The sequence below is a fragment of the Cheilinus undulatus genome, linkage group 14 (genome assembly GCF_018320785.1).
Source record: "Cheilinus undulatus linkage group 14, ASM1832078v1, whole genome shotgun sequence".
Lineage (NCBI taxonomy): Eukaryota > Metazoa > Chordata > Actinopteri > Labriformes > Labridae > Cheilinus > Cheilinus undulatus.
In genome coordinates, this window is record NC_054878.1 from 23,166,499 (window position 1) to 23,189,989 (window position 23,491).

At 39.3% G+C, this 23,491-nt stretch overlaps 4 protein-coding genes and 1 pseudogene across 17 annotated transcripts in view; 1 reads left to right on the forward strand and 4 right to left on the reverse strand.

The window, feature by feature from the left end:
- Nucleotides 1–1,631: 1,631 nt before the first annotated feature.
- Nucleotides 1,632–3,901, reverse strand: LOC121521847 (annotated as a pseudogene).
- A 3,805-nt stretch (nucleotides 3,902–7,706) lies between these two features.
- Nucleotides 7,707–8,663, reverse strand: LOC121521141 (leukotriene B4 receptor 1-like). Its single transcript, XM_041804896.1, has one exon. The coding sequence runs from the start codon at nucleotides 8,661–8,663 to the stop codon at nucleotides 7,707–7,709; it is 957 nt and encodes a 318-aa protein (XP_041660830.1).
- Nucleotides 8,664–13,717: 5,054 nt separating this feature from the next.
- On the reverse strand, nucleotides 13,718–14,674 carry LOC121521142 (leukotriene B4 receptor 1-like). The gene has a single exon (XM_041804897.1). The coding sequence runs from the start codon at nucleotides 14,672–14,674 to the stop codon at nucleotides 13,718–13,720; it is 957 nt and encodes a 318-aa protein (XP_041660831.1).
- Nucleotides 14,675–16,351: 1,677 nt separating this feature from the next.
- On the forward strand, nucleotides 16,352–21,081 carry LOC121521418 (serine protease 23-like). Its single transcript, XM_041805404.1, has 2 exons — nucleotides 16,352–16,490; nucleotides 17,083–21,081. The coding sequence occupies exon 2, from the start codon at nucleotides 17,087–17,089 to the stop codon at nucleotides 18,512–18,514; it is 1,428 nt and encodes a 475-aa protein (XP_041661338.1). The 5' UTR covers nucleotides 16,352–16,490; nucleotides 17,083–17,086; the 3' UTR covers nucleotides 18,515–21,081.
- Nucleotides 21,082–21,157: 76 nt separating this feature from the next.
- The window catches only part of LOC121521417 (clathrin coat assembly protein AP180-like), a 37,105-nt gene continuing 34,771 nt past the window's right edge, over nucleotides 21,158–23,491 (reverse strand). For all 14 annotated transcript variants that reach the window (XM_041805389.1, XM_041805397.1, XM_041805403.1 and 11 more), the window contains one exon: nucleotides 21,158–22,557. The gene's annotated coding sequence lies outside the window, so the exon portion shown is untranslated. The remainder of the gene's footprint in view (nucleotides 22,558–23,491) is intronic.

Here is a 23,491-nt window from a genome sequence, read left to right on the forward strand (position 1 = left end):
TTGAACAAGCCGTAGACAACCTTAAACCCACGGGACACTCAAATCCAGGCCTTCTAACAGAGTAATTAAAGATGTGTGCAAACACAACATCAGAATCAACCAAGTATGCTTACATAACAAAGAATTTGGTATACATATATTAAACATTCAATATAGAAAATTGAAAAGTTAAAAAAAAAAGTAGATCTAAATATGTACGCGCTCTTGTTAGGTTTTTTTCTGGTATAGTCTGTGTATTAAGCATGTGGTTGCAAGCTGTGCAAAGAGTGCCAGAATGCTGAAAAGACATGATCCAAGTTATGAATTATGCAAGGATGTGGAAAAATTTAAATGAGATACATAATTAACCTCCAGAGACCTAAGCTTTTGTTTGGAATGAAAATTTTATTCCTCCCACTTATTTGGGATAAATACAAGTTCTAATTTTCTTGGAAATTTCTCTAATTCCCTAAAATTTCCAAAAGTTCTATACAGTTTCTGTGAAATTCTTAAACATATTTTCAAAGTATCCCATAATTAGAACCCTTAAATTTCTTCTAATATTTCCCCAAATGTTTCAGTGAAATTTATCAAGAAGCCTTAATAGGCAGATCAAGGCAGATTTACACATATCCCACATTCCTTCCAGTTCTTGAAGATGGAGTAAACTAAACTCTGAGGTATGTTCAGTCCCGTGGAAATGTTTTTGTATCCATCCCCTGACTTGTACTTTTCAGAAACCTTTTCTATGAGTTGCTTGGAGAGTTCTTTTGTCTTCATGGTGTAATGGTAGCCAGGAATACTGATTAACCAGACACAGGTGTCTTTATACTAAAACCATTTGAGACAGATACACTGCACTCAGGTGATCCTCATTTCACTAACTGCTAGACTACTGGCACCAACTGGCCAGACTTCTGTTGAATTTGGTTTGTCACTTAAAAATGGGGTGAATATTTATGCAGTCACTTATTTTATATTACATATTTTTGTCTAATTGACATTACTTTGTAGAAATCTGTTTTCACTTTGACATAAAAGAGATTTTTTTGAATTCTTTTTACCATGATTGGTTTATAAAATAACATACAGAGTGAAAAAAATTCCAAAAGTGTGAAAACTTTTTATAGACACTGTACTCTAAATGTGTGGATCGTAAAAAGACTCAACTTAAATGTTTTGTATGAAATCAACAAATGTATGAAGAACATGGCCAGCAGGAAAGGCTCTAGTTGTACTATAACATGTGTGCATATTAAAAAGACTCAACATGGATATTTTTATTGCATTTTTATTATTCCGAGCATTGAAATGTTAACACAGACCCATCCAAATTGACAAGCCAAGAAAACTGCATGGAGATGCAAACAGAATATAGCCTAGCATCAATGAAGAGCAAACAGAAAAGTTTTGCATACCAGTTTCAGTGGAGCATATTTCTTGTTGATCTTTTGATTCTTATTAAGTTTCCTTTTTCATTGTGGAGTTTTGGCTGGTTATAATCACCACTCTGTTGATTTGAGACAGGATGTTGCTGAACGTAAAGTTTCATCATCAACCACAAATCATCCACAGCTCTTTATGATCAATGTGAGAAACTCTCTCCTGAACTGTTACTGCAGGGAGATGAGATCTTTCCCCTTAAAACAACATTTTTGGTTAGACAAGGACAAAAAACAGCTAAAAGTCTCATGGTCATCTAGTTTTGCAACCTGCAATAGCATCTGGTGATTTCATACTATGTTAGAGGCTAGACTCATTTTCATCTTCTTGGGTTGTTGAGCTCTAACACCAACAGCTACTTTCATGTTCACTTTTTAAGCACCCACCACAGATGTTTCTAGAAGCAAATGCATACAGGAGAGGATTCAAGCTGCTATTCACTAAAGTCAGAGCTCCAACACTGTGCCAGTTGTCTGCACAAAACTTCATCAAGTGCTCACTTTGAAGCACAGAAGCTGCCAGATCAATAACATTAATGATCAAATAAGGCACCCAGAAGACAAGAAAGGTGACAATGATGCTCGTGATCAGCCGGTTTGTCTGCGGGTTGTTGAAGAAAGTTGCCTGTTCAACTTTTCTGTGAATCATGACGTTTGCAAATGCCACAGCAGAAACTGAAGTTAAATCCAGCAGAGACTCCACCAGCAGAACGACCACCCGCTGGGCTTGGGAGGAGTAGAGAGGTTGGCATTTTGTCGAGTTCTCATCAGTGATTGTTTGTCGAACCACAAGAGCAGGGATGGACAGGATCATTGCAGCCAGCCACAGCAGGGCCAGCAGCCTCTTCCTTCCTCCAGTTGTGGGCAACTTCTTCTTGTGCACCACCTGAAGATATCGCTGGACACTGAGAGTCATCACTGTCAGGAGGCTGCAGTAAACACTGCAGGTCATGACATATATGAGAGGAGCTTACAGGCCAGCAGGCCGAGGGTCCAGCTGTTCAGTAAAATGTAAATCCAGAGAGGCACTGGAAGCAGGCAGAGCAGGTCTGATATGGCTAGATTCAACATCAAACTCAGGCTCAGACTGGACATGTGCTGCCGGTTTGGTTTGAGGACCATCACAGCGATGTTTCCAGGAACTCCAAACAGGAAGCAGAGAGACAAAACCACAGCAGGGAGCAGACGGCTGGAAGCATGAGGTGGATGTTCAGGAAAGGAGGAGTTCAATGTGGCTACAGTGAAGTTCAGCGGATCCATGCTGCAAATGTACCGACAGACAAGCTGAATGTCATGAGCTGTGTTGGTGATGTTCAGCTTTTTTTTTTTTTTTGCACAGGAAGTTGTGGCTTTTGAACTCAGAGAGGTGAGAATTAATGATGGCGATGAAGACGCCTAAAAAAAAAGTCTGATCTGAAACTTAATTCAAGTTGCAAGTTCATATACAACTTAGTGTAAATTGTAAATAGTTCTTTTACTCTTGTGATCAAAAACATTGATAGAGAACTCAATTCAAGTTTCAAGTTTATATAAAACTTTTTGTAAAATGTAAATAGTTTTTTCAGTCTTGTAATAAAAAACACTGATCTGAAACTTGAGTCAAGTTTCAAGTTCATATAAAACGTAGTGTAAATTTGAAATGGTTCTCTTACTCTTGAGATCAAAAGAATTGATCTGAAGCTCAATTCTGATGTGTCTCTAATTTTCTTATAAACAAAATATAGCAGGTAGCACCTTTGTTCAAACTGTATCAATTTCAGGCTTAAAAAACAACCTCTGTTTAAGCCACACCCATTTCTTATCTAAGCCTCGCCATTTTCTTACCTAATCTCCACCCTCTCCAATGGTACGGTAGACAAATTAAACTAATTAGGTCCTTAATATCAGTAAATATCCATTCCTGATGAAAAAATAAAACAACGGTTAAAACAACAGATAAAAAACGGTTATCATTGGCGGCCAATTTGAAAAATGGCTGCCATGGGCGCCATGTTGAAAATTCTTGATGCCTCCACATCCACATCTTTTGCGAATGCCTTTGGCTATAACTGTGCCAAATTTCACGCTTGTATCACAAAATGAACAATTGTTATGGAATTTTAAGTTAAGCTGACCCACTATCAGGCCGGCCACACACTACAGGATTTTAAGCCTGATTTGGGGCAAGACTTGACTCCCCGACGATCGTGGGGGTGTATACCGACTGGAGCCTTGTCCTAAACAATTATTTGTCTGAGTAGTCTGCACGTGTGTCACGTCGTAGCCTCTGAAACCCTGAATCGTAAATATCAAACATGTTTGATATTTACGATTCTAGGTCGTAGTGCCGCTGACGGAGTACCCACAACAACCAATGAGAGCGAGCACACCGGTAGCGTCACCAGACGAATCATACGTACTTTCACCACTCACAACCATAAACACAACTGTACCTTAATTCCAGCCAGGGTTTTGTCCTGAGTCTTTCCCTTGTTTTATGATTGTTGTTGCACCTTTAACGCATGCCAGGACACTCTGTTCTGGAGAGACAGCAAGACGGTATCGAAAGACATCTGTGTTTTTTTTTTTTCTGAAGTCATGTGATCATTTGAGGTCTTAAACAGGTCAACAGGTGTGTGGTCTCCAGTGATCTGGCAATCTGGCTGAGACGTCTGGTGTGTGTGTTCAGAGGATTAAAGATGAAAAATCTTTGGAAATTGTCCTGAAGTCTGTGGTCTTCCACGGTTTTAAAATTGTTTCAGATTAAAAAATCGTCTAGTGTGTGGCCGGCCTTAGGGGGCACAAAAAATCTCAGGGGGAGGTGGGGAGAAAGGACCCTGTCTGATGCTGTCAAAATTAGATGTGCCCTTTTTCTTTTGAGCAAAAAAAAGTTGAAATATGGTGAACAAAACATCAGTTTTTTGTATTATTGTCATACATTTAAAATACAATAAACTCAGAACTTTAGAGTTTTAAGAAATTGGAATTTATGAATTTTTTTTTTTTTTTTTTTTGGAATTTCCAAGTCTAAAAAGTCTTAAATTTTGACATTAGATTTTAAATATTTCAAGTTTTTAAAAAATCCTAAATTTACAACAGTGTAAAATTAAAAAGTGCAACAAAACAAACTGAAAATAGTGGTTTGATTCTCGACTTTATGCTCTCAAAAAATCTTAGTTTTGGTCCATATAAATACATGACTTTGACAGTGAAACATCTATGTTTTTTCTCATAAATTAACTTTTTTTGAACTTGAGAACTTTCGAGTGTCAATTTTTTTTTCTAGAGTTGCTCTCATAGACTATCATGATAATGGATAGCTTATTTATAGATCTACTGTGTGTTCGTATGACACAAGGAATGGCATAAGAACAGGATTCAAGCACAGACTTGATTGGGGTTGTACAAAAGGCAGGTCGTTGAATGCAGTCCAAGTTTGGTACACAAAAAGGCAGAACAAACCAGAGGCCTGTATGGCGAAGCTGGATTTTCTCTTATCGAGATAACTTAAGGATTAACCCTGGATTTTCTGTACGACAACACTGTTTCACTTCTTACTGGGATAAATCATCACGGTAGCATATGCTGAACGGCAAACCTGCTCCGGAGCAGGTTATGTTCTGGACGAGATCAGCGAGTATAAAAGCACCGCCTCCTGACCAATCAGTTCTCTTGGAGAATGGCCTGCCCATTCTTAGAAGATCCTGTAGAAGTTGGTGCACGGATCGTGAGAAGAGTCCTTAGGAGAGAAAGAATATTTAGGGATAGACGATTCTGGCGATTTCATCCATACAACAGAGACAGTGTGGAGAAATAAAGCCTTGTCGCTCGGTACTTTGATGTATGTTTTTATATTTGATCTTCACTTGTTCCCAAATCCTTTTTGCTCCACTAAGGTTGCATCTGAAATAATGGGGTTAATAATAAAGGTCACACATGGCATAACTGCAGAAACATAGATTAATGGAACGCACAACTACTCGTCACCGTGAGGAATTAATATTACAACACAAAATTCGCTGAGGAAGCTCTGCCCCAAACATCTATGCCTTAATAAAGTGAAAATGGTTGATCAGGGTGCTGTCCGTTTATACTGTCCGATGAATTAATATTATATAATCTGACGAATTTATGCATTAACAGAGTCTGCAATTTTCTGCCAGCATTCCTTCCTGGATTTTGCTGCGGTGACAGTGTTACTTCTGGCCTGGATGATTGCTTTAAATTCCTCATATTTTTTAAGAATGATTGTCTGTTCCTCCATTAAGAAATAAGCTGCTCTACAAGGTTTCTCCATGTTTGCGATTGGTCAGACGCTGCATACACCACCCCTTTAATGTGAGCGCACACTGATCCAGATTGGAAAACCCTGGGTGCAGTTACCGAGTTGATAACCAGCTTCATCATACAGCTGATCTGGATTGCGAATGTCCCGAGCATGTTAATCCAGCTTCGTCATACAGGCCTCTGGTGAACAAAAACAGAAGCAGGTCTAACACTGGGAATCAATTACTAGAAATAAGGCTAGAACAAGGTCACATGGGGGTGAACACTACAAACTGGTGATATGAGGATGGGATTAAATACACAGACAACCAGGGCTTATGAGACACAGGTGTAGGTAATCAGGGGAGGAGCAGACACACAAGGCGGGAAATATGAGGATCGGAATCTGGGAGACAGAGACAAGGGTAAGTAACTTCAAAATATAACAGGAAATTACTAAAAACACAAGGAAAACATGATCACATAACTTGGGTAACTTGCCAATGGTGTCACCATAGGCTTATGATTCTGGGATTTTGTCAAATGATAATGATTAAGACTAATGCGTACTCCCTCTAAGTAAGGATCTGGAGGGGGCTTAGCTTTTCTTCAATGGGGAGGTGGGGGCATAGGGAAAAAGGTTGGGAACCATTATGCTAGGCTTTGGGTGCTTAGGATCTTCTTTTATCCAAAAACTGTAGTTGACAACAGGTGGTGTCCTGTGATGCTCTATTACTCCACCTAAAGGCTATTTAAGAACAACTGCTAATACTGCAAAGAAGAGAGGAGACATAAGAGGAGATGAAAAGTATGACCACTGAATCAACTGAGGCAGGGGATTGCTCTTCTGATATTTTCAGATGGCCACTAGGAGATTTGTAGATATTATGCCAATAGCTAACTTTGAAATAGGCAGCAAAATTTGAACATCTTACCATTTAGTGATCAAGTTTATTTTTGAAATCAGGGCTTCTGCTCCCTCTTCTGATACTCATTCAGCTGGTTCAAACCCCATTAATGACTGCTTACCGCAGAGTGTAACATGAATGGTTGTTGTGAAGATGACCCGGGCAGCTCAATCAACCAAGATCTGATCTGAGGAGTTTCTGTTATCTTGAGAAAAGGTAAAAACTACGACGATATTTCTTTTTACCAGGGACTGTCCAAAATGGTTTTCTATATGGTTACTCATATAAGGCATGGTATCATATTAAGTGCTGATGCACATGCAGTTTGGAAAATTCCGATAAACTCTTAAGACACGCTTCCCCTAAATTGTTCCTGACTTGCCTGTTCACATGTAACACTCAGTGGGAGATTCTCTGGTGGTGAGAGAGTCGAGGGCATCTCAGGAGGAAATGAGGTAAAAAGACTAACATGGAAATGAAATGGTCCATAGATGAAACAAAGAAGTCTAAGGCTATGGTGAAAAGTTTTATATCGACCCTTGGTGTGATTAGACGTCATCACGAAATCAACAAATGAATGCTGAAGAACATGGCAAGCAGAAAAGGCTCTGGTTGTACTGAAATATGTGTGCATATTAAAAAGACTCACCTTGGATATTTTTAATGCATTTTTATTATTCCAAGTATTGAGTTAACACAGACAAACCCAAACTGACAAGCCCAGAAACTCTATGGAGATGCAAACAGAATATAGTCTGACATCAGTGAAAAGCAAACAGAAAATTAGTTTTGCATGTCAATTTCAGTGGAGCTCATTTCTTCTGAGTTGATTTTTTCACTATTATCATGATTCATTTTAAGCCAGGAGGTTTGGCTGGTTATAATCACACTATGTTGATTTGAGGAGAGAAGCTGTTTAACCTTAAGTTTCATCATCAACCACAAATCATCCACAGCTCTTTATGATCAATGTGAGAAACACTTTCCTGAACTATTACTGCAGGGAGATGAGATATTTTCCCTTGAAACAACATTTTTGGTTAGACAAGGACAAAAATGAACTCTAAACGTCTCACAGTCATCTATTTTCACAACCTGACATTTCTGGTGGTTTTATTGTCATCATACTTTGTTAGAAGCTGGACATGTTTTCAACTTCCTGGGTTGTGGAGCTCTTACACCAACAGCTGCTTTTATATTCACTTTTAAAGCACCCACCACAGATGTTTCTAGAAGCAAATGCATACAGGAGAGGATTCAAGCAGCTATTCACAAAAGTCAGTGCTCCAACATTGTTCCAGTTGTCTGCACAAAACTTCATCAGGCGCTCACTTTGAAACACAGAAGCTGCCAGATCAATAACATTAATGATCAAATAAGGCACCCAGAAGACAAGAAAGGTGACGATGATGCTTGTGATCAGCCGGTTTGTCTGTGGGTTGTTGAAGAAAGTTGCCTGTTCAACTTTTCTGCAGATCTGGATGTATGATAACACCACAGCAGAAACTGAGGTTAACTCCAGCAGAGATTCTGTCAGCAGAACGACCACCTTCTGGGTTTGGGAGGAGTAGAGAGGTAGGCACTTTGTTGAAATTTCATCAGTGATTGTTTGTCGAACTACAAGAGCAGGGATGGACAGGATCATTGCAGCCAGCCACAGCAGAGTCAGCAGCCTCCTTCTTCCTCCAGTTTTGAGCAACTTCTTCTTGTGCACCACCTGAAGATATCGCTGGACACTGAGCGTCAGCACTGTCAGGAGGCTGCAGTAAACGCTGCAGGTCATGACATACATGAGGAGCTTACAGGCCAGTAGGCCGAGGGTCCAGCTGTTCAGTAAAATGTAAATCCAGAGAGGCAATGGAAGCAGGCAGAGCAGGTCTGATACGGCTAGATTCAACATCAAGCTCAGGCTCAGACTGGACATGTGCTGCCGGTTTGGTTTGAGGACCATCACAGCGATGTTTCCAGGAACTCCAAACAGGAAGCAGAGAGACAAAACCACAGCAGGGAGCAGACGGCTGGAAGCATGAGGTGGATGTTCAGGAAAGGAGGAGTTCAATGTGGCTACAGTGAAGTTCAGCGGATCCATGCTGCAAATGTACCGACAGACAAGCTGAATGTCATGAGCTGTGTTGGTGATGTTCAGCTTTTTTTTTTTTTTTGCACAGGAAGTTGTGGCTTTTGAACTCAGAGAGGTGAGAATTAATGATGGCGATGAAGACGCCTAAAAAAAAAGTCTGATCTGAAACTTAATTCAAGTTGCAAGTTCATATACAACTTAGTGTAAATTGTAAATAGTTCTTTTACTCTTGTGATCAAAAACATTGATAGAGAACTCAATTCAAGTTTCAAGTTTATATAAAACTTTTTGTAAAATGTAAATAGTTTTTTCAGTCTTGTAATAAAAAACACTGATCTGAAACTTGAGTCAAGTTTCAAGTTCATATAAAACGTAGTGTAAATTTGAAATGGTTCTCTTACTCTTGAGATCAAAAGAATTGATCTGAAGCTCAATTCTGATGTGTCTCTAATTTTCTTATAAACAAAATATAGCAGGTAGCACCTTTGTTCAAACTGTATCAATTTCAGGCTTAAAAAACAACCTCTGTTTAAGCCACACCCATTTCTTATCTAAGCCTCGCCATTTTCTTACCTAATCTCCACCCTCTCCAATGGTACGGTAGACAAATTAAACTAATTAGGTCCTTAATATCAGTAAATATCCATTCCTGATGAAAAAATAAAACAACGGTTAAAACAACAGATAAAAAACGGTTATCATTGGCGGCCAATTTGAAAAATGGCTGCCATGGGCGCCATGTTGAAAATTCTTGATGCCTCCACATCCACATCTTTTGCGAATGCCTTTGGCTATAACTGTGCCAAATTTCACGCTTGTATCACAAAATGAACAATTGTTATGGAATTTTAAGTTAAGCTGACCCACTATCAGGCCGGCCACACACTACAGGATTTTAAGCCTGATTTGGGGCAAGACTTGACTCCCCGACAATCGTGGGGGTGTATACCGACTGGAGCCTTGTCCTAAACAATTATTTGTCTGAGTAGTCTGCACGTGTGTCACGTCGTAGCCTCTGAAACCCTGAATCGTAAATATCAAACATGTTGGATATTTACGATTCTAAATCGTAGTGCCGCTGACGGAGTACCCACAACAACCAATGAGAGCGAGCACACCGGTAGCGTCACCAGGCGAATCATACGATTTCACCACTCACAACCATAAACACAACTGTACCTTAATTACAGCCAGGGTTTTGTACTGAGTCTTTCCCTTGGTGTATGATTGTTGTTGCACCTTTAACGCATGCCAGGACACTCTGTTCTGGAGAGACAGCAAGACGGTATCGAAAGACATCTGTGTTTTTTTTTTTTCTGAAGTCATGTGATCATTTGAGGTCTTAAACAGGTCAACAGGTGTGTGGTCTCCAGTGATCTGGCAATCTGGCTGAGACGTCTGGTGTGTGTGTTCAGAGGATTAAAGATGAAAAATCTTTGGAAATTGTCCTGAAGTCTGTGGTCTTCCACGGTTTTAAAATTGTTTCAGATTAAAAAATCGTCTAGTGTGTGGCCGGCCTTAGGGGGCACAAAAAATCTCAGGGGGAGGTGGGGAGAAAGGACCCTGTCTGATGCTGTCAAAATTAGATGTGCCCTTTTTCTTTTGAGCAAAAAAAAGTTGAAATATGGTGAACAAAACATCAGTTTTTTGTATTATTGTCATACATTTAAAATACAATAAACTCAGAACTTTAGAGTTTTAAGAAATTGGAATTTATGAATTTTTTTTTTTTTTTTTTTTTTTTTTTTTTTGGAATTTCCAAGTCTAAAAAGTCTTAAATTTTGACATTAGATTTTAAATATTTCAAGTTTTTAAAAAATCCTAAATTTACAACAGTGTAAAATTAAAAAGTGCAACAAAACAAACTGAAAATAGTGGTTTGATTCTCGACTTTATGCTCTCAAAAAATCTTAGTTTTGGTCCATATAAATACATGACTTTGACAGTGAAACATTTATGTTTTTTCTCATAAATTAACTTTTTTTGAACTTGAGAACTTTCGAGTGTCAATTTTTTTTTCTAGAGTTGCTCTCATAGACTATCATGATAATGGATAGCTTATTTATAGATCTACTGTGTGTTCGTATGACACAAGGAATGGCATAAGAACAGGATTCAAGCACAGACTTGATTGGGGTTGTACAAAAGGCAGGTCGTTGAATGCAGTCCAAGTTTGGTACACAAAAAGGCAGAACAAACCAGAGGCCTGTATGGCGAAGCTGGATTTTCTCTTATCGAGATAACTTAAGGATTAACCCTGGATTTTCTGTACGACAACACTGTTTCACTTCTTACTGGGATAAATCATCACGGTAGCATATGCTGAACGGCAAACCTGCTCCGGAGCAGGTTATGTTCTGGACGAGATCAGCGAGTATAAAAGCACCGCCTCCTGACCAATCAGTTCTCTTGGAGAATGGCCTGCCCATTCTTAGAAGATCCTGTAGAAGTTGGTGCACGGATCGTGAGAAGAGTCCTTAGGAGAGAAAGAATATTTAGGGATAGACGATTCTGGCGATTTCATCCATACAACAGAGACAGTGTGGAGAAATAAAGCCTTGTCGCTCGGTACTTTGATGTATGTTTTTATATTTGATCTTCACTTGTTCCCAAATCCTTTTTGCTCCACTAAGGTTGCATCTGAAATAATGGGGTTAATAATAAAGGTCACACATGGCATAACTGCAGAAACATAGATTAATGGAACGCACAACTACTCGTGCCGTCACCGTGAGGAATTAATATTACAACACAAAATTCGCTGAGGAAGCTCTGCCCCAAACATCTATGCCTTAATAAAGTGAAAATGGTTGATCAGGGTGCTGTCCGTTTATACTGTCCGATGAATTAATATTATATAATCTGACGAATTTATGCATTAACAGAGTCTGCAATTTTCTGCCAGCATTCCTTCCTGGATTTTGCTGCGGTGACAGTGTTACTTCTGGCCTGGATGATTGCTTTAAATTCCTCATATTTTTTAAGAATGATTGTCTGTTCCTCCATTAAGAAATAAGCTGCTCTACAAGGTTTCTCCATGTTTGCGATTGGTCAGACGCTGCATACACCACCCCTTTAATGTGAGCGCACACTGATCCAGATTGGAAAACCCTGGGTGCAGTTACCGAGTTGATAACCAGCTTCATCATACAGCTGATCTGGATTGCGAATGTCCCGAGCATGTTAATCCAGCTTCGTCATACAGGCCTCTGGTGAACAAAAACAGAAGCAGGTCTAACACTGGGAATCAATTACTAGAAATAAGGCTAGAACAAGGTCACATGGGGGTGAACACTACAAACTGGTGATATGAGGATGGGATTAAATACACAGACAACCAGGGCTTATGAGACACAGGTGTAGGTAATCAGGGGAGGAGCAGACACACAAGGCGGGAAATATGAGGATCGGAATCTGGGAGACAGAGACAAGGGTAAGTAACTTCAAAATATAACAGGAAATTACTAAAAACACAAGGAAAACATGATCACATAACTTGGGTAACTTGCCAATGGTGTCACCATAGGCTTATGATTCTGGGATTTTGTCAAATGATAATGATTAAGACTAATGCGTACTCCCTCTAAGTAAGGATCTGGAGGGGGCTTAGCTTTTCTTCAATGGGGGGAGGTGGGGGGGGGGGGGGGGGGCATAGGGAAAAAGGTTGGGAACCATTATGCTAGGCTTTGGGTGCTTAGGATCTTCTTTTATCCAAAAACTGTAGTTGACAACAGGTGGTGTCCTGTGATGCTCTATTACTCCACCTAAAGGCTATTTAAGAACAACTGCTAATACTGCAAAGAAGAGAGGAGACATAAGAGGAGATGAAAAGTATGACCACTGAATCAACTGAGGCAGGGGATTGCTCTTCTGATATTTTCAGATGGCCACTAGGAGATTTGTAGATATTATGCCAATAGCTAACTTTGAAATAGGCAGCAAAATTTGAACATCTTACCATTTAGTGATCAAGTTTATTTTTGAAATCAGGGCTTCTGCTCCCTCTTCTGATACTCATTCAGCTGGTTCAAACCCCATTAATGACTGCTTACCGCAGAGTGTAACATGAATGGTTGTTGTGAAGATGACCCGGGCAGCTCAATCAACCAAGATCTGATCTGAGGAGTTTCTGTTATCTTGAGAAAAGGTAAAAACTACGACGATATTTCTTTTTACCAGGGACTGTCCAAAATGGTTTTCTATATGGTTACTCATATAAGGCATGGTATCATATTAAGTGCTGATGCACATGCAGTTTGGAAAATTCCGATAAACTCTTAAGACACGCTTCCCCTAAATTGTTCCTGACTTGCCTGTTCACATGTAACACTCAGTGGGAGATTCTCTGGTGGTGAGAGAGTCGAGGGCATCTCAGGAGGAAATGAGGTAAAAAGACTAACATGGAAATGAAATGGTCCATAGATGAAACAAAGAAGTCTAAGGCTATGGTGAAAAGTTTTATATCGACCCTTGGTGTGATTAGACGTCATCACGAAATCAACAAATGAATGCTGAAGAACATGGCAAGCAGAAAAGGCTCTGGTTGTACTGAAATATGTGTGCATATTAAAAAGACTCACCTTGGATATTTTTAATGCATTTTTATTATTCCAAGTATTGAGTTAACACAGACAAACCCAAACTGACAAGCCCAGAAACTCTATGGAGATGCAAACAGAATATAGTCTGACATCAGTGAAAAGCAAACAGAAAATTAGTTTTGCATGTCAATTTCAGTGGAGCTCATTTCTTCTGAGTTGATTTTTTCACTATTATCATGATTCATTTTAAGCCAGGAGGTTTGGCTGGTTATAATCACACTATGTTGATTTGAGGAGAGAAGCTGTTTAACCTTAAGTTTCATCATCAACCACAAATCATCCACAGCTCTTTATGATCAATGTGAGAAACACTTTCCTGAACTATTACTGCAGGGAGATGAGATATTTTCCCTTGAAACAACATTTTTGGTTAGACAAGGACAAAAATGAACTCTAAACGTCTCACAGTCATCTATTTTCACAACCTGACATTTCTGGTGGTTTTATTGTCATCATACTTTGTTAGAAGCTGGACATGTTTTCAACTTCCTGGGTTGTGGAGCTCTTACACCAACAGCTGCTTTTATATTCACTTTTAAAGCACCCACCACAGATGTTTCTAGAAGCAAATGCATACAGGAGAGGATTCAAGCAGCTATTCACAAAAGTCAGTGCTCCAACATTGTTCCAGTTGTCTGCACAAAACTTCATCAGGCGCTCACTTTGAAACACAGAAGCTGCCAGATCAATAACATTAATGATCAAATAAGGCACCCAGAAGACAAGAAAGGTGACGATGATGCTTGTGATCAGCCGGTTTGTCTGTGGGTTGTTGAAGAAAGTTGCCTGTTCAACTTTTCTGCAGATCTGGATGTATGATAACACCACAGCAGAAACTGAGGTTAACTCCAGCAGAGATTCTGTCAGCAGAACGACCACCTTCTGGGTTTGGGAGGAGTAGAGAGGTAGGCACTTTGTTGAAATTTCATCAGTGATTGTTTGTCGAACTACAAGAGCAGGGATGGACAGGATCATTGCAGCCAGCCACAGCAGAGTCAGCAGCCTCCTTCTTCCTCCAGTTTTGAGCAACTTCTTCTTGTGCACCACCTGAAGATATCGCTGGACACTGAGCGTCAGCACTGTCAGGAGGCTGCAGTAAACGCTGCAGGTCATGACATACATGAGGAGCTTACAGGCCAGTAGGCCGAGGGTCCAGCTGTTCAGTAAAATGTAAATCCAGAGAGGCAATGGAAGCAGGCAGAGCAGGTCTGATACGGCTAGATTCAACATCAAGCTCAGGCTCAGACTGGACATGTGCTGCCGGTTTGGTTTGAGGACCATCACAGCGATGTTTCCAGGAACTCCAAACAGGAAGCAGAGAGACAAAACCACAGCAGGGAGCAGACGGCTGGAAGCATGAGGTGGATGTTCAGGAAAGGAGGAGTTCAATGTGGCTACAGTGAAGTTCAGCGGATCCATGCTGCAAACATCCCAGCAGACGAGCTGAATGATATGAGCTGTGTTGGTGATGCACAGGGTTTTTATCATGAACATATTTGAGACTACCGAGAAATTGTGGCATATGACCTCAGAGAGGTGAGAATTCATCAAACATCCTTTCTTGTGAATACAGGTCTTTCCTTTGTAGGGTGCTGCAGAAACTTCACAAAGGATTAGTTCATCACTAATGACCTCAAAAAGTTTTAGTTTCACATTCAACAAGTTTGCTTACAATTCATCAGAATACAAAAATTTACAAGTGAAATGTTTTAATCAGTACATTTTAAATTTTGTTATATTTTGACTATATTTACAAAGAAAATGTTAATAATACAGTTTTGTTACATGAAAAAAATAGCTAAAAGGTTTACTTTGTAGTTAAATTGGGGCTTTTTTGTTGTTAAATCTTGTTTTGTTGTTGACCTGTGTAACTGATGAGCAGTTTAATAGGTGTTGAATAGGAAATAGTGTCAATCAACCACAACGCCCTCAGAGATGTGAATACTTATGCCAATGTGATGTCTCAGTTTATGTTGTGAAGGGGGTGTGAAAAATTTCTGAATGCACGGTAAACCCGGATTAGCTTTTCCCCAGATCCATCCAGTGAGTCCTACATGTCTCAACATATCCCATGATAATTTGCTTGCATGGCAATTTAAAAGAGCTGGTAGACTACAAAGCAACGGAAGAATACACTTTTAAAAGCAAGAATCTGTTTTCAACCCAGTTGGAGTAGCTTGCAATACTAATGTGTAAAACAAAAGAGCATTGAAAATTTAAGTTATTTTCTAAATAAAGAGTTGCATTAATTTTAGTGCAGCTGTGAAGGTTGCAAGGTGACAGGAGAAGGTCAGCATTAAGAGTTGGTAACAGCTAGAGATGCAAACATCTAAGATAACTTTTTTGCTGATTTCCTCTAAGGATGCTACCCCTGAATTGGGACACAGCTGATGTGTGAAGTTACAACAACCAGGAAATCTCCCTGAATTCTGTTCAAGAACAGTTAACTTTGACCCTAAACTGACATAGTTTGTTTATAATACTTTTAAGTGATTTCCTAAACTTTGTCCTGCTGTCAAGTGTGTGTCTTTGAGTACAAGTTGTGTGTAAGTGTTTTCATACATTTAATCATGCTGATAGAAGTCTCTACACTGAATGACCTCTTTTTACTTAAACCAGAGACACCAAAATAAACCTACAGGGGTTAAAATATAGGGCCCTCAGATCATGACAGCTGTAGTGTTGTTTGCATAAGTGCATGTGTGTGTGTTGTGTGTTTCAGGACACACTTCAAACGTTACCTGACATAAATCTAAACTTACACTTTTAACCACAAAAGCGCCGTATAAACATGCACTCAAAGGCAACATTTTGTCGTCTGCCCTCTCTGTAAATAGCGTCACATCTAAATTAATTTCTTTCTGTTGAAAGCAGCACTGTTCTCTGCGTATGCCCGTCGCAAAAAAATGTTTGTGTAATACAAGTAAAATACATCAGATTCTGTCCACACGGCTCCACTCCCGACCTAAAATGTAAAATCATCACATGATCAAAAACTTCATTCATGCTAGCATGTAAGCCCCCTCCCCCCGGGGTTTTCTCCCCCTCCTGCCTGTTTGCTCGTCACTTTTTTCTGTATCAGAGTGGGATGTCGATGCGTGAGAGGATCTCTGCACTAGTCTTTCCCGGAGCTGATGAAATGATGGACACCAGTCTGCAGAAAGCCGTTTGTATGGAGACGATTTTTGATTGAGAAGTCGCGAAGTCTGACGACATATTTATAGAAATACTGCAGGTAGGAACATTATTTTCTTTAATATATATATGTGTATAAATATTAGTTATATAATTTAAGTTACTCAAGTTTTAACAGTTATTCTTTCCGCTCGTTTATGCGAATTGTTTGCTTTGTCGCTATGCTTTCTTCATTTTTTCATGCACGTGCTCTTTGTGAATTAGCTTGTGTAACTAGCTAACGCCTTTGTGCTGTATTCAGGTCTGTACAAAGTTAATAGCCTTTACTTTCAAAAGTAGCCTTTTTGTTTAACGTTTGTCAGAAAATATTTAAAGGAAGTAAAAAAAAAATCTAAATTTTAATTGAAGCTTATCTGTTAGATAATATTACTATTAATTGTATAACTAACCCAAGCTTTGGTATTAAAAATAAAAACATGACGGTTGCACGGTTCAATTATTGAACTCCTGCGCCCTCTGCTGGACACATGCTGAAGTAAAAGAAATCTAACAAGTAGCCTTTATAGGCATGCCTGTAATTACCCCTTTGGTCTGAAACAATTAATTTTAATTGCGGGTGTAAAGGTTTGCCTTTATAATGACTTACAATTTGTTTTTTTTGATCTAAATATATTTATTGTCGTTTGTTTCAGAGGGATGGGTCTCAACCACTTCTTCTTTTTGCTGCTCTGTGCAGCTGCCCTGACAGCCTCAACAGTTTTTGGTAAAGACAAGAGCCCCGAGGCACTCAGATGGACTAAGCAGAGCCTCCCAGTGCTGCAGGACACACACACCGAGCTTTTAAGCCCTCCTCATTTCAGTGAGCAGGAGGAGGACGAGAAGAAAGGAGGAGCAGGGACGCTCTGTGGAATAGAGTGTCAAAGCAAAAGATCACCTGTGGACCAGACCGAGCAAGAAAGGATTCTGGGATATGAGACGATGTATGAGAATGGCACTCGCATGCACACTGATATCACATTGAAGGGTTTTAACCAAACATCTGCAGGGAAACCAGCTCGTCCACTAGGTCGTACCCGCAGGAAACGGCAGGTTTACGGAGCAGATGGACGCTTTGTCATCTCTGACTCTCACTTCATCACAAACTATCCTTTCTCCACAGCTGTCCGTCTCTCCACAGGCTGCTCCGGTGTCCTGATATCACCGAAGCATGTATTAACAGCGGCCCACTGCATCCACGATGGGAGGGACTACCTAGAAGGTGTTAGAAAGCTGAGGGTTGGGGTGCTGCAGCTCAAAACCAAGAGAAAAAGAGGAGGTAGAAGGAGAGGAGGGCGGCGCAGGAATGGGAGGAAAGGAGAAAGAGAGGAGCAAGTAATAGAGGAAGATGAAGAGCTGAATAGCATAGATGGAAATGTAGGAAGAGATAGAAATGGAAGCAAGGGGAGGAGGCGTAGAGGAAGAAAAGAGGGTGAGGAAGGGGTCGTTGATCAGGAAATTGTAGGTGAGCTAGCAGGAGGAAGACAGAGGAAAATGAAAAGTCTAAGCCGTGAACGACGTGGCGCTGAAAACAGGAAGCAGCAGCCTGTCTTTCGTTGGACACGGGTTAAACAAACAAATATCCCTCAAGGATGGATCCTATCAAAAACTTCTCCTAATTCAGTGTCCTCTGACTACAATTACGCACTTCTGGAGCTGAAACGACCCCTCAAACAGAAGTACATGCAGCTTGGGGTGGCGCCTGCTGCAGCCCCGCTCACTCGCATCCACTTCTCAGGCTACGACACCGACAAGAGCCTGCAGGATGGACTGGGAGACGAGAAGGTGGTGTACCGCTTTTGTTCAGTGTCAAACGAGTCAGATGATTTGATTTATCAGCACTGTGATGCTCAGGAGGGTGCCACGGGGGCAGGTGTTTACATTCGTCTGAGGCAGGAAGTCGGGGACACAGGGAGGAAAGGGAAGTGGCAGCGGAGGGTGATTGGGGTGTTTTCAGGCCATCAGTGGGTAGAGGTGGAAGGAGGTGGGCAGAGAGACTTTAATGTTGCAGTGAGGATTACTCCAGCCAAATATGCCCAGATCTGCCACTGGATCCATGGAGATCCAAGTCTCTGTAAAAAGGTGTGACTACAGAGTGATGGATCTACAAGAGAAAAAAGAGACTGAAAGCCTCAGGCCCATGTGTTTGAGACTGTAATGATAAGTAATCTGGAGAATGTTTCTAGACTTTCACTCATGAGCTGATATTTCTTTTAATTTAAGAGTAAGACAAAGAATCTAAAGTAGCTTTTAGCAATAAAGCTAACTCAAATGTTGCAAACTTGGGTGTCATGACTTCCAAAAACTCTCTTTTTCAAAGCCTCAGACATCCGGTGGCACGCCTCCAGTCAAAAGTTGTGCTGTTTATTAGGCCTGCAATCCAATCATATTAGAAAAGCTTCATTGTTTTCTCTTATAGAAGATAATTTTTTACAGCTTTACAGCTATACATATTTTAAATACCAGGGTTGAAGAGGGATACAATGGAAGCCCTAAGTCAGGGTTGTCCAAACTTTTATTTTCACTGAGGGCCACACAAAAAAATCTTTGGACCACTTTGACATACCTCACCTTTAGCATAATAAAGCTGGTAAAACCAATCCAAATCAGGTTTAAATGTGCTTGGTGATTATATAGTATATTTTATAAAACAGTAATAGCTGACAAGTAGGATTTTGGGGTGGCTAATCAGATTTTAGGGGGCCCTGGTTGCCCTAAGCTACCGCTGGAGTCATCCCTGATCAGGATGGAGGCTATGTGCAGCAGAGAGAGGAGGCACTGATGGCTGTCTCCACAATCAGACACAAAAAGCACAAACTTTATGAAGCTGCCATACTTTTTTAGAGTGTTGATGTTTGAAGATTAATAGCCTCATATACTTTATCAGTCACACCATGAGACCACAGAACAAATTAACGGGATTTGTATTTACTGTCATAATTCTTTTGTCTATTCACCAGGGCTTTATGAATCAAGATATAACTAGATATGCTTATTATTTATGTTGTTTTTCCATCTTAGTCATGAAAAAGCATGTCAGCAGAGTTAACACAGCAGCACTGCCTAGTAGCAAAAATAAGAAGCTCAGTGTAATATAACACAAGCTTCATGTTCTAAATCAGACCATTTTTATTTCACTTTTAGAATTTCATTGAGAATTTGCTGCAGGCTAACTAAAATGAACCAGAGGTCACATTTGGCCATAGTTTGGACATCCCTATCCTAAGTGGGCATGGAGCCTTACATTATTTTACTTGAGCAAATGTCTGAAAATAGTGGAAACACTTTCTTTTAGTTGGCCTTAATTACCTTATAATTACCTGGTAAATTTATAGTAATAATTATAATTGAGTATTTACCTAGTAATAATGTATTAATGATCAAGTAATTCCTCACATTATTGTGGCAGTTCCCCAGTAATTTGGTTTTATTTTAACAAGTAATTTTTTAAAAATAAGATGATTGTTTTTCTTTATACATTTCTTGATAATTTCCAGGTACGTCCTTCCTTTTTGACCCACTAAGTTAAAGCCAGACCTTCCTGAATCATTTTCAAGAAACTTTTAGGTAATCTCTAAAAACCTTAATTCATTATAAGTTTTAGGTAATTAATACATATCAGCCCACTAAATTAAATTGAGTCCCCCATAATTCTCAAGTAATTTCTATGTAATTTTAAAAATGGGCTTGTGTCAAGTGTGTTTTTTCAATTACTTAGGAGTTACTTGGGAATTATAAAAGATAGGCTCACTTTAATTTTTGGGATTATATGTAGAAATTATCGAAGAATATGCGCGAATTACAATTTAAGTTCTAAAGAAATTATCAACTACCAGGGGATTTTTAAGCAACTTATACACAAAAACTATCGTCTTGTCTCTAAGAAATTACTTGGTAAAACACCACCTATCTACCAGAGAATTGCCTCAGTAATATGAGGGATTATTACATGATTAATACATTATTACTCTGTAAATACTTCCTTAATTTTGGTAATATTTCCATGTTACTTTCTGTGTTATTTCTAGGTAATTACCACCTTATTCTTGAGCAATTACTCTATAATTATAATTGTTACTCTTAGATTACTAAGTATTAGTCTAAACTGACTAGATAATTACTAATTTATTAGGGCCCTCTAAAATAAAGAGTTACCAAAATAGCTCATCTCTGGAGAATACACTTTCTTATTCTGAGTGTTGCAGATGTCTGTGGTTCTTGATCTATGGCATTTTCCACAGTTATTCCATTTATTGAGAGTCCATAGAAAACCATGTGCAGGAGGTAGTTGTAAATTACAAAAAATGTTCTCAAAACGAAGCAGAGTATTTGGATTTGACATTAGCTGGACTTTTATATTTATTTCATAACACCATGTTTGTTTTGTACTTCTGACACACATAGTAATTCATCCACACCTGATAATGTAGAAATGTAAGGAAAATAAGAAGTGTCCTCCTGTGTCACACACAGTACATCCAATTGTGTTCACTTTTGTCTGAAGACATACATGAGTAAAGCCAGCGATGGCTTTACTCATGTATGTTAAAGTAAATCATCTGTATGCGTTTTCTGAAATCAGTAATGTCATTGCAGTACATGTCTGTTATTGAAAGATTTTCATGCTACAAACATGTTTTCTTGTTCATGCTGACAAATAAAAATGTTGACTTTCAAACAAGCTGACAGAAGCAGAACAGAGATAAGTGATGAGCCGTGAGGGTCGTTTAGGTCAGTGTATTTGTCTTTTATTGCATCTCATTTGGACTCACATGCAGGTGGGGGTGAGGGCTGAGGGAGGGGAGTACGATGCCATTCATAATAACCCAAAGAAAACAACACAGCCTTCATATGAATACTTAGCAAACAATATTTATCCACATTCTTTTTGTTTTTATGTGTCATAGTCATCTTTATTTTCGTTCAACACTTTGTTAATGCCACAATGGATTAAGATACAGTCACTTTTGGAAATAAACAACACACAGAACATCCAGCGTATACTCAGGTGCTTTACAGTAAGAGTCCTCAGGACTTCCAATATTCAAATGTACCAACCACTTAAATGACCCAAAGAGGACTGAGGCCAAACACTTCCTTGTCTCATTAAATTCCCACTCAAACATTAAGTCATAAAGTGGACATAAAGACAAGGAAATAAACTCTGTGAGTATTAAAATGCATCCCAGATTTGACTTGTGTTGCATGCTATGATGCAGTATCACTCCACACCAGCACATGGTGTAATAGTAAACAGGGCAAAGTTTCCATCCAATAATGCCTGATACAGATTGACATGTATGTACAAAGAAGGCGGGAGGGTTTTTTTTTTAGACTACTTACCTTTTAAAAAGATGTAACTAAAAATATATGATACATTTTTCTCTCAAAATAAAGATTAAAGAAAATATGTATAATCTATCATTAAAATAGTCTAAAATGCATATGTCAATTTGAACAGAGTTCACAAATTTTTGCATGTTTCATACAATCTCTAAAAAACATAAAGAAAATAATAAACAGAACACAGTTTGATAAGTCCAGATTCGCAGTGCAAGTTGTTCTCAGGTACGTTTAGATTCAGAGTCGTTGAAGTAGACAGGTGGGAGGATGGATGGCCAAGCAGATAAAGGTACAACCAAGTCTGAATGATATTGACATAGCTCAGTATTAGTTTGGACAACAAGGGCAGAGGAGTGGGAGTGGGGGGATTGGCCAGTGAAGTTACACACACCGAACACAGTCCACATTTAACAACACAGTCCTCGTCTGGGAGATGCGCAAAGAAACCAACATATATCCACCATCTCGATCAGCTGATACGCAGAAATCCAGAATGAATCTAAATACACATTAATTTTTTTTGTTCGTTTTCCATAGTATATTAAGTAAAGGTTAACACTGATATACACGCACACCCACACACACATAAACGGGGTTATGTTTCTGTATCTAGGGTCACATTCACAGTTGTGCTACAACATTAGATAAGGAGGGCAGGTTTTCTTCAGGGTGAAAGAGGGCAGAGATGGTCGATGTAATGGCTGGTCGGCTGAAGGGCATGACTGAGGGGAAGGCAGTGGGAAAGTGCAGACATCCACATCCACAGAGCTCCAGACACAATGATGAACCTACACGGGACAGACAGAAAATTTAACTTGATTAAAACTTGATTCAGTGCTTTGAACAATAATAGTCGACATCCATTTTTATGTACTTTATTAAGGCTGACTACACACTAGACAGTCTGCAAAGCTATTAAATTTAAAAGTGTGAGAAACTAAAAAAACATAGGGACAGTTTCAAGAATTTTTTCAACATTTTGTGATCCTCTGAATGAACTCACTATCAGTAAAAGAAAAAAAAGGTAACTGTAGTAATTCCAGAGACAGAAGATCTCTCTATCTAATAATATCAAATATCTTTGATATAAATGATTATGGGTCAGAAAGGCTCAGACTAACCAGGGCCAGTGAAATAATCATTCTGACAGCACGCACTTGAGGATCATTTGACAAATAGTTGGTTATGACAGGCCTAATATCACACCCTCCAATTGTTGAGAGAAAAAAAATCAAGGTTAAAATCAGCTAGTGTGTAGTCAGTCCTAAACTACATTCACACTGACATAAAAGTGACCCAAATCTGATATTTGTGCTCCTGTGTGACTCATATCTGATTTTTTTTTTCTGAAAGTGTAGACAGCACAGGTCACACTGAATGGTAAATTCCAGTCTATTCCTGCAGTCTGTTTCAAAGAGCAGGCTATTCTACTGTTCAGATCATTTGTCAGCACTGTGTGGGCATGTCAAACCACAGCTCCTTTTTTAAACTGACATCTTTACTTTCTGTGTCAGCACACACAACTGACAACACGCCTAGTGCAACCCTGATAGCTATCCAGACTCACACAAATTAAGTTAACTTTACTTGATTATCAACTAGTACACAGCATGTGCTCATTACTAGGTCTTATCAGAAACTGTCCATTAGGTGGCAGTAACCAGGTTTAAGCAGAACTCAAACAAGCAGAAGAAGAAGTTTAACCTTCAGAGAATGCTTAGG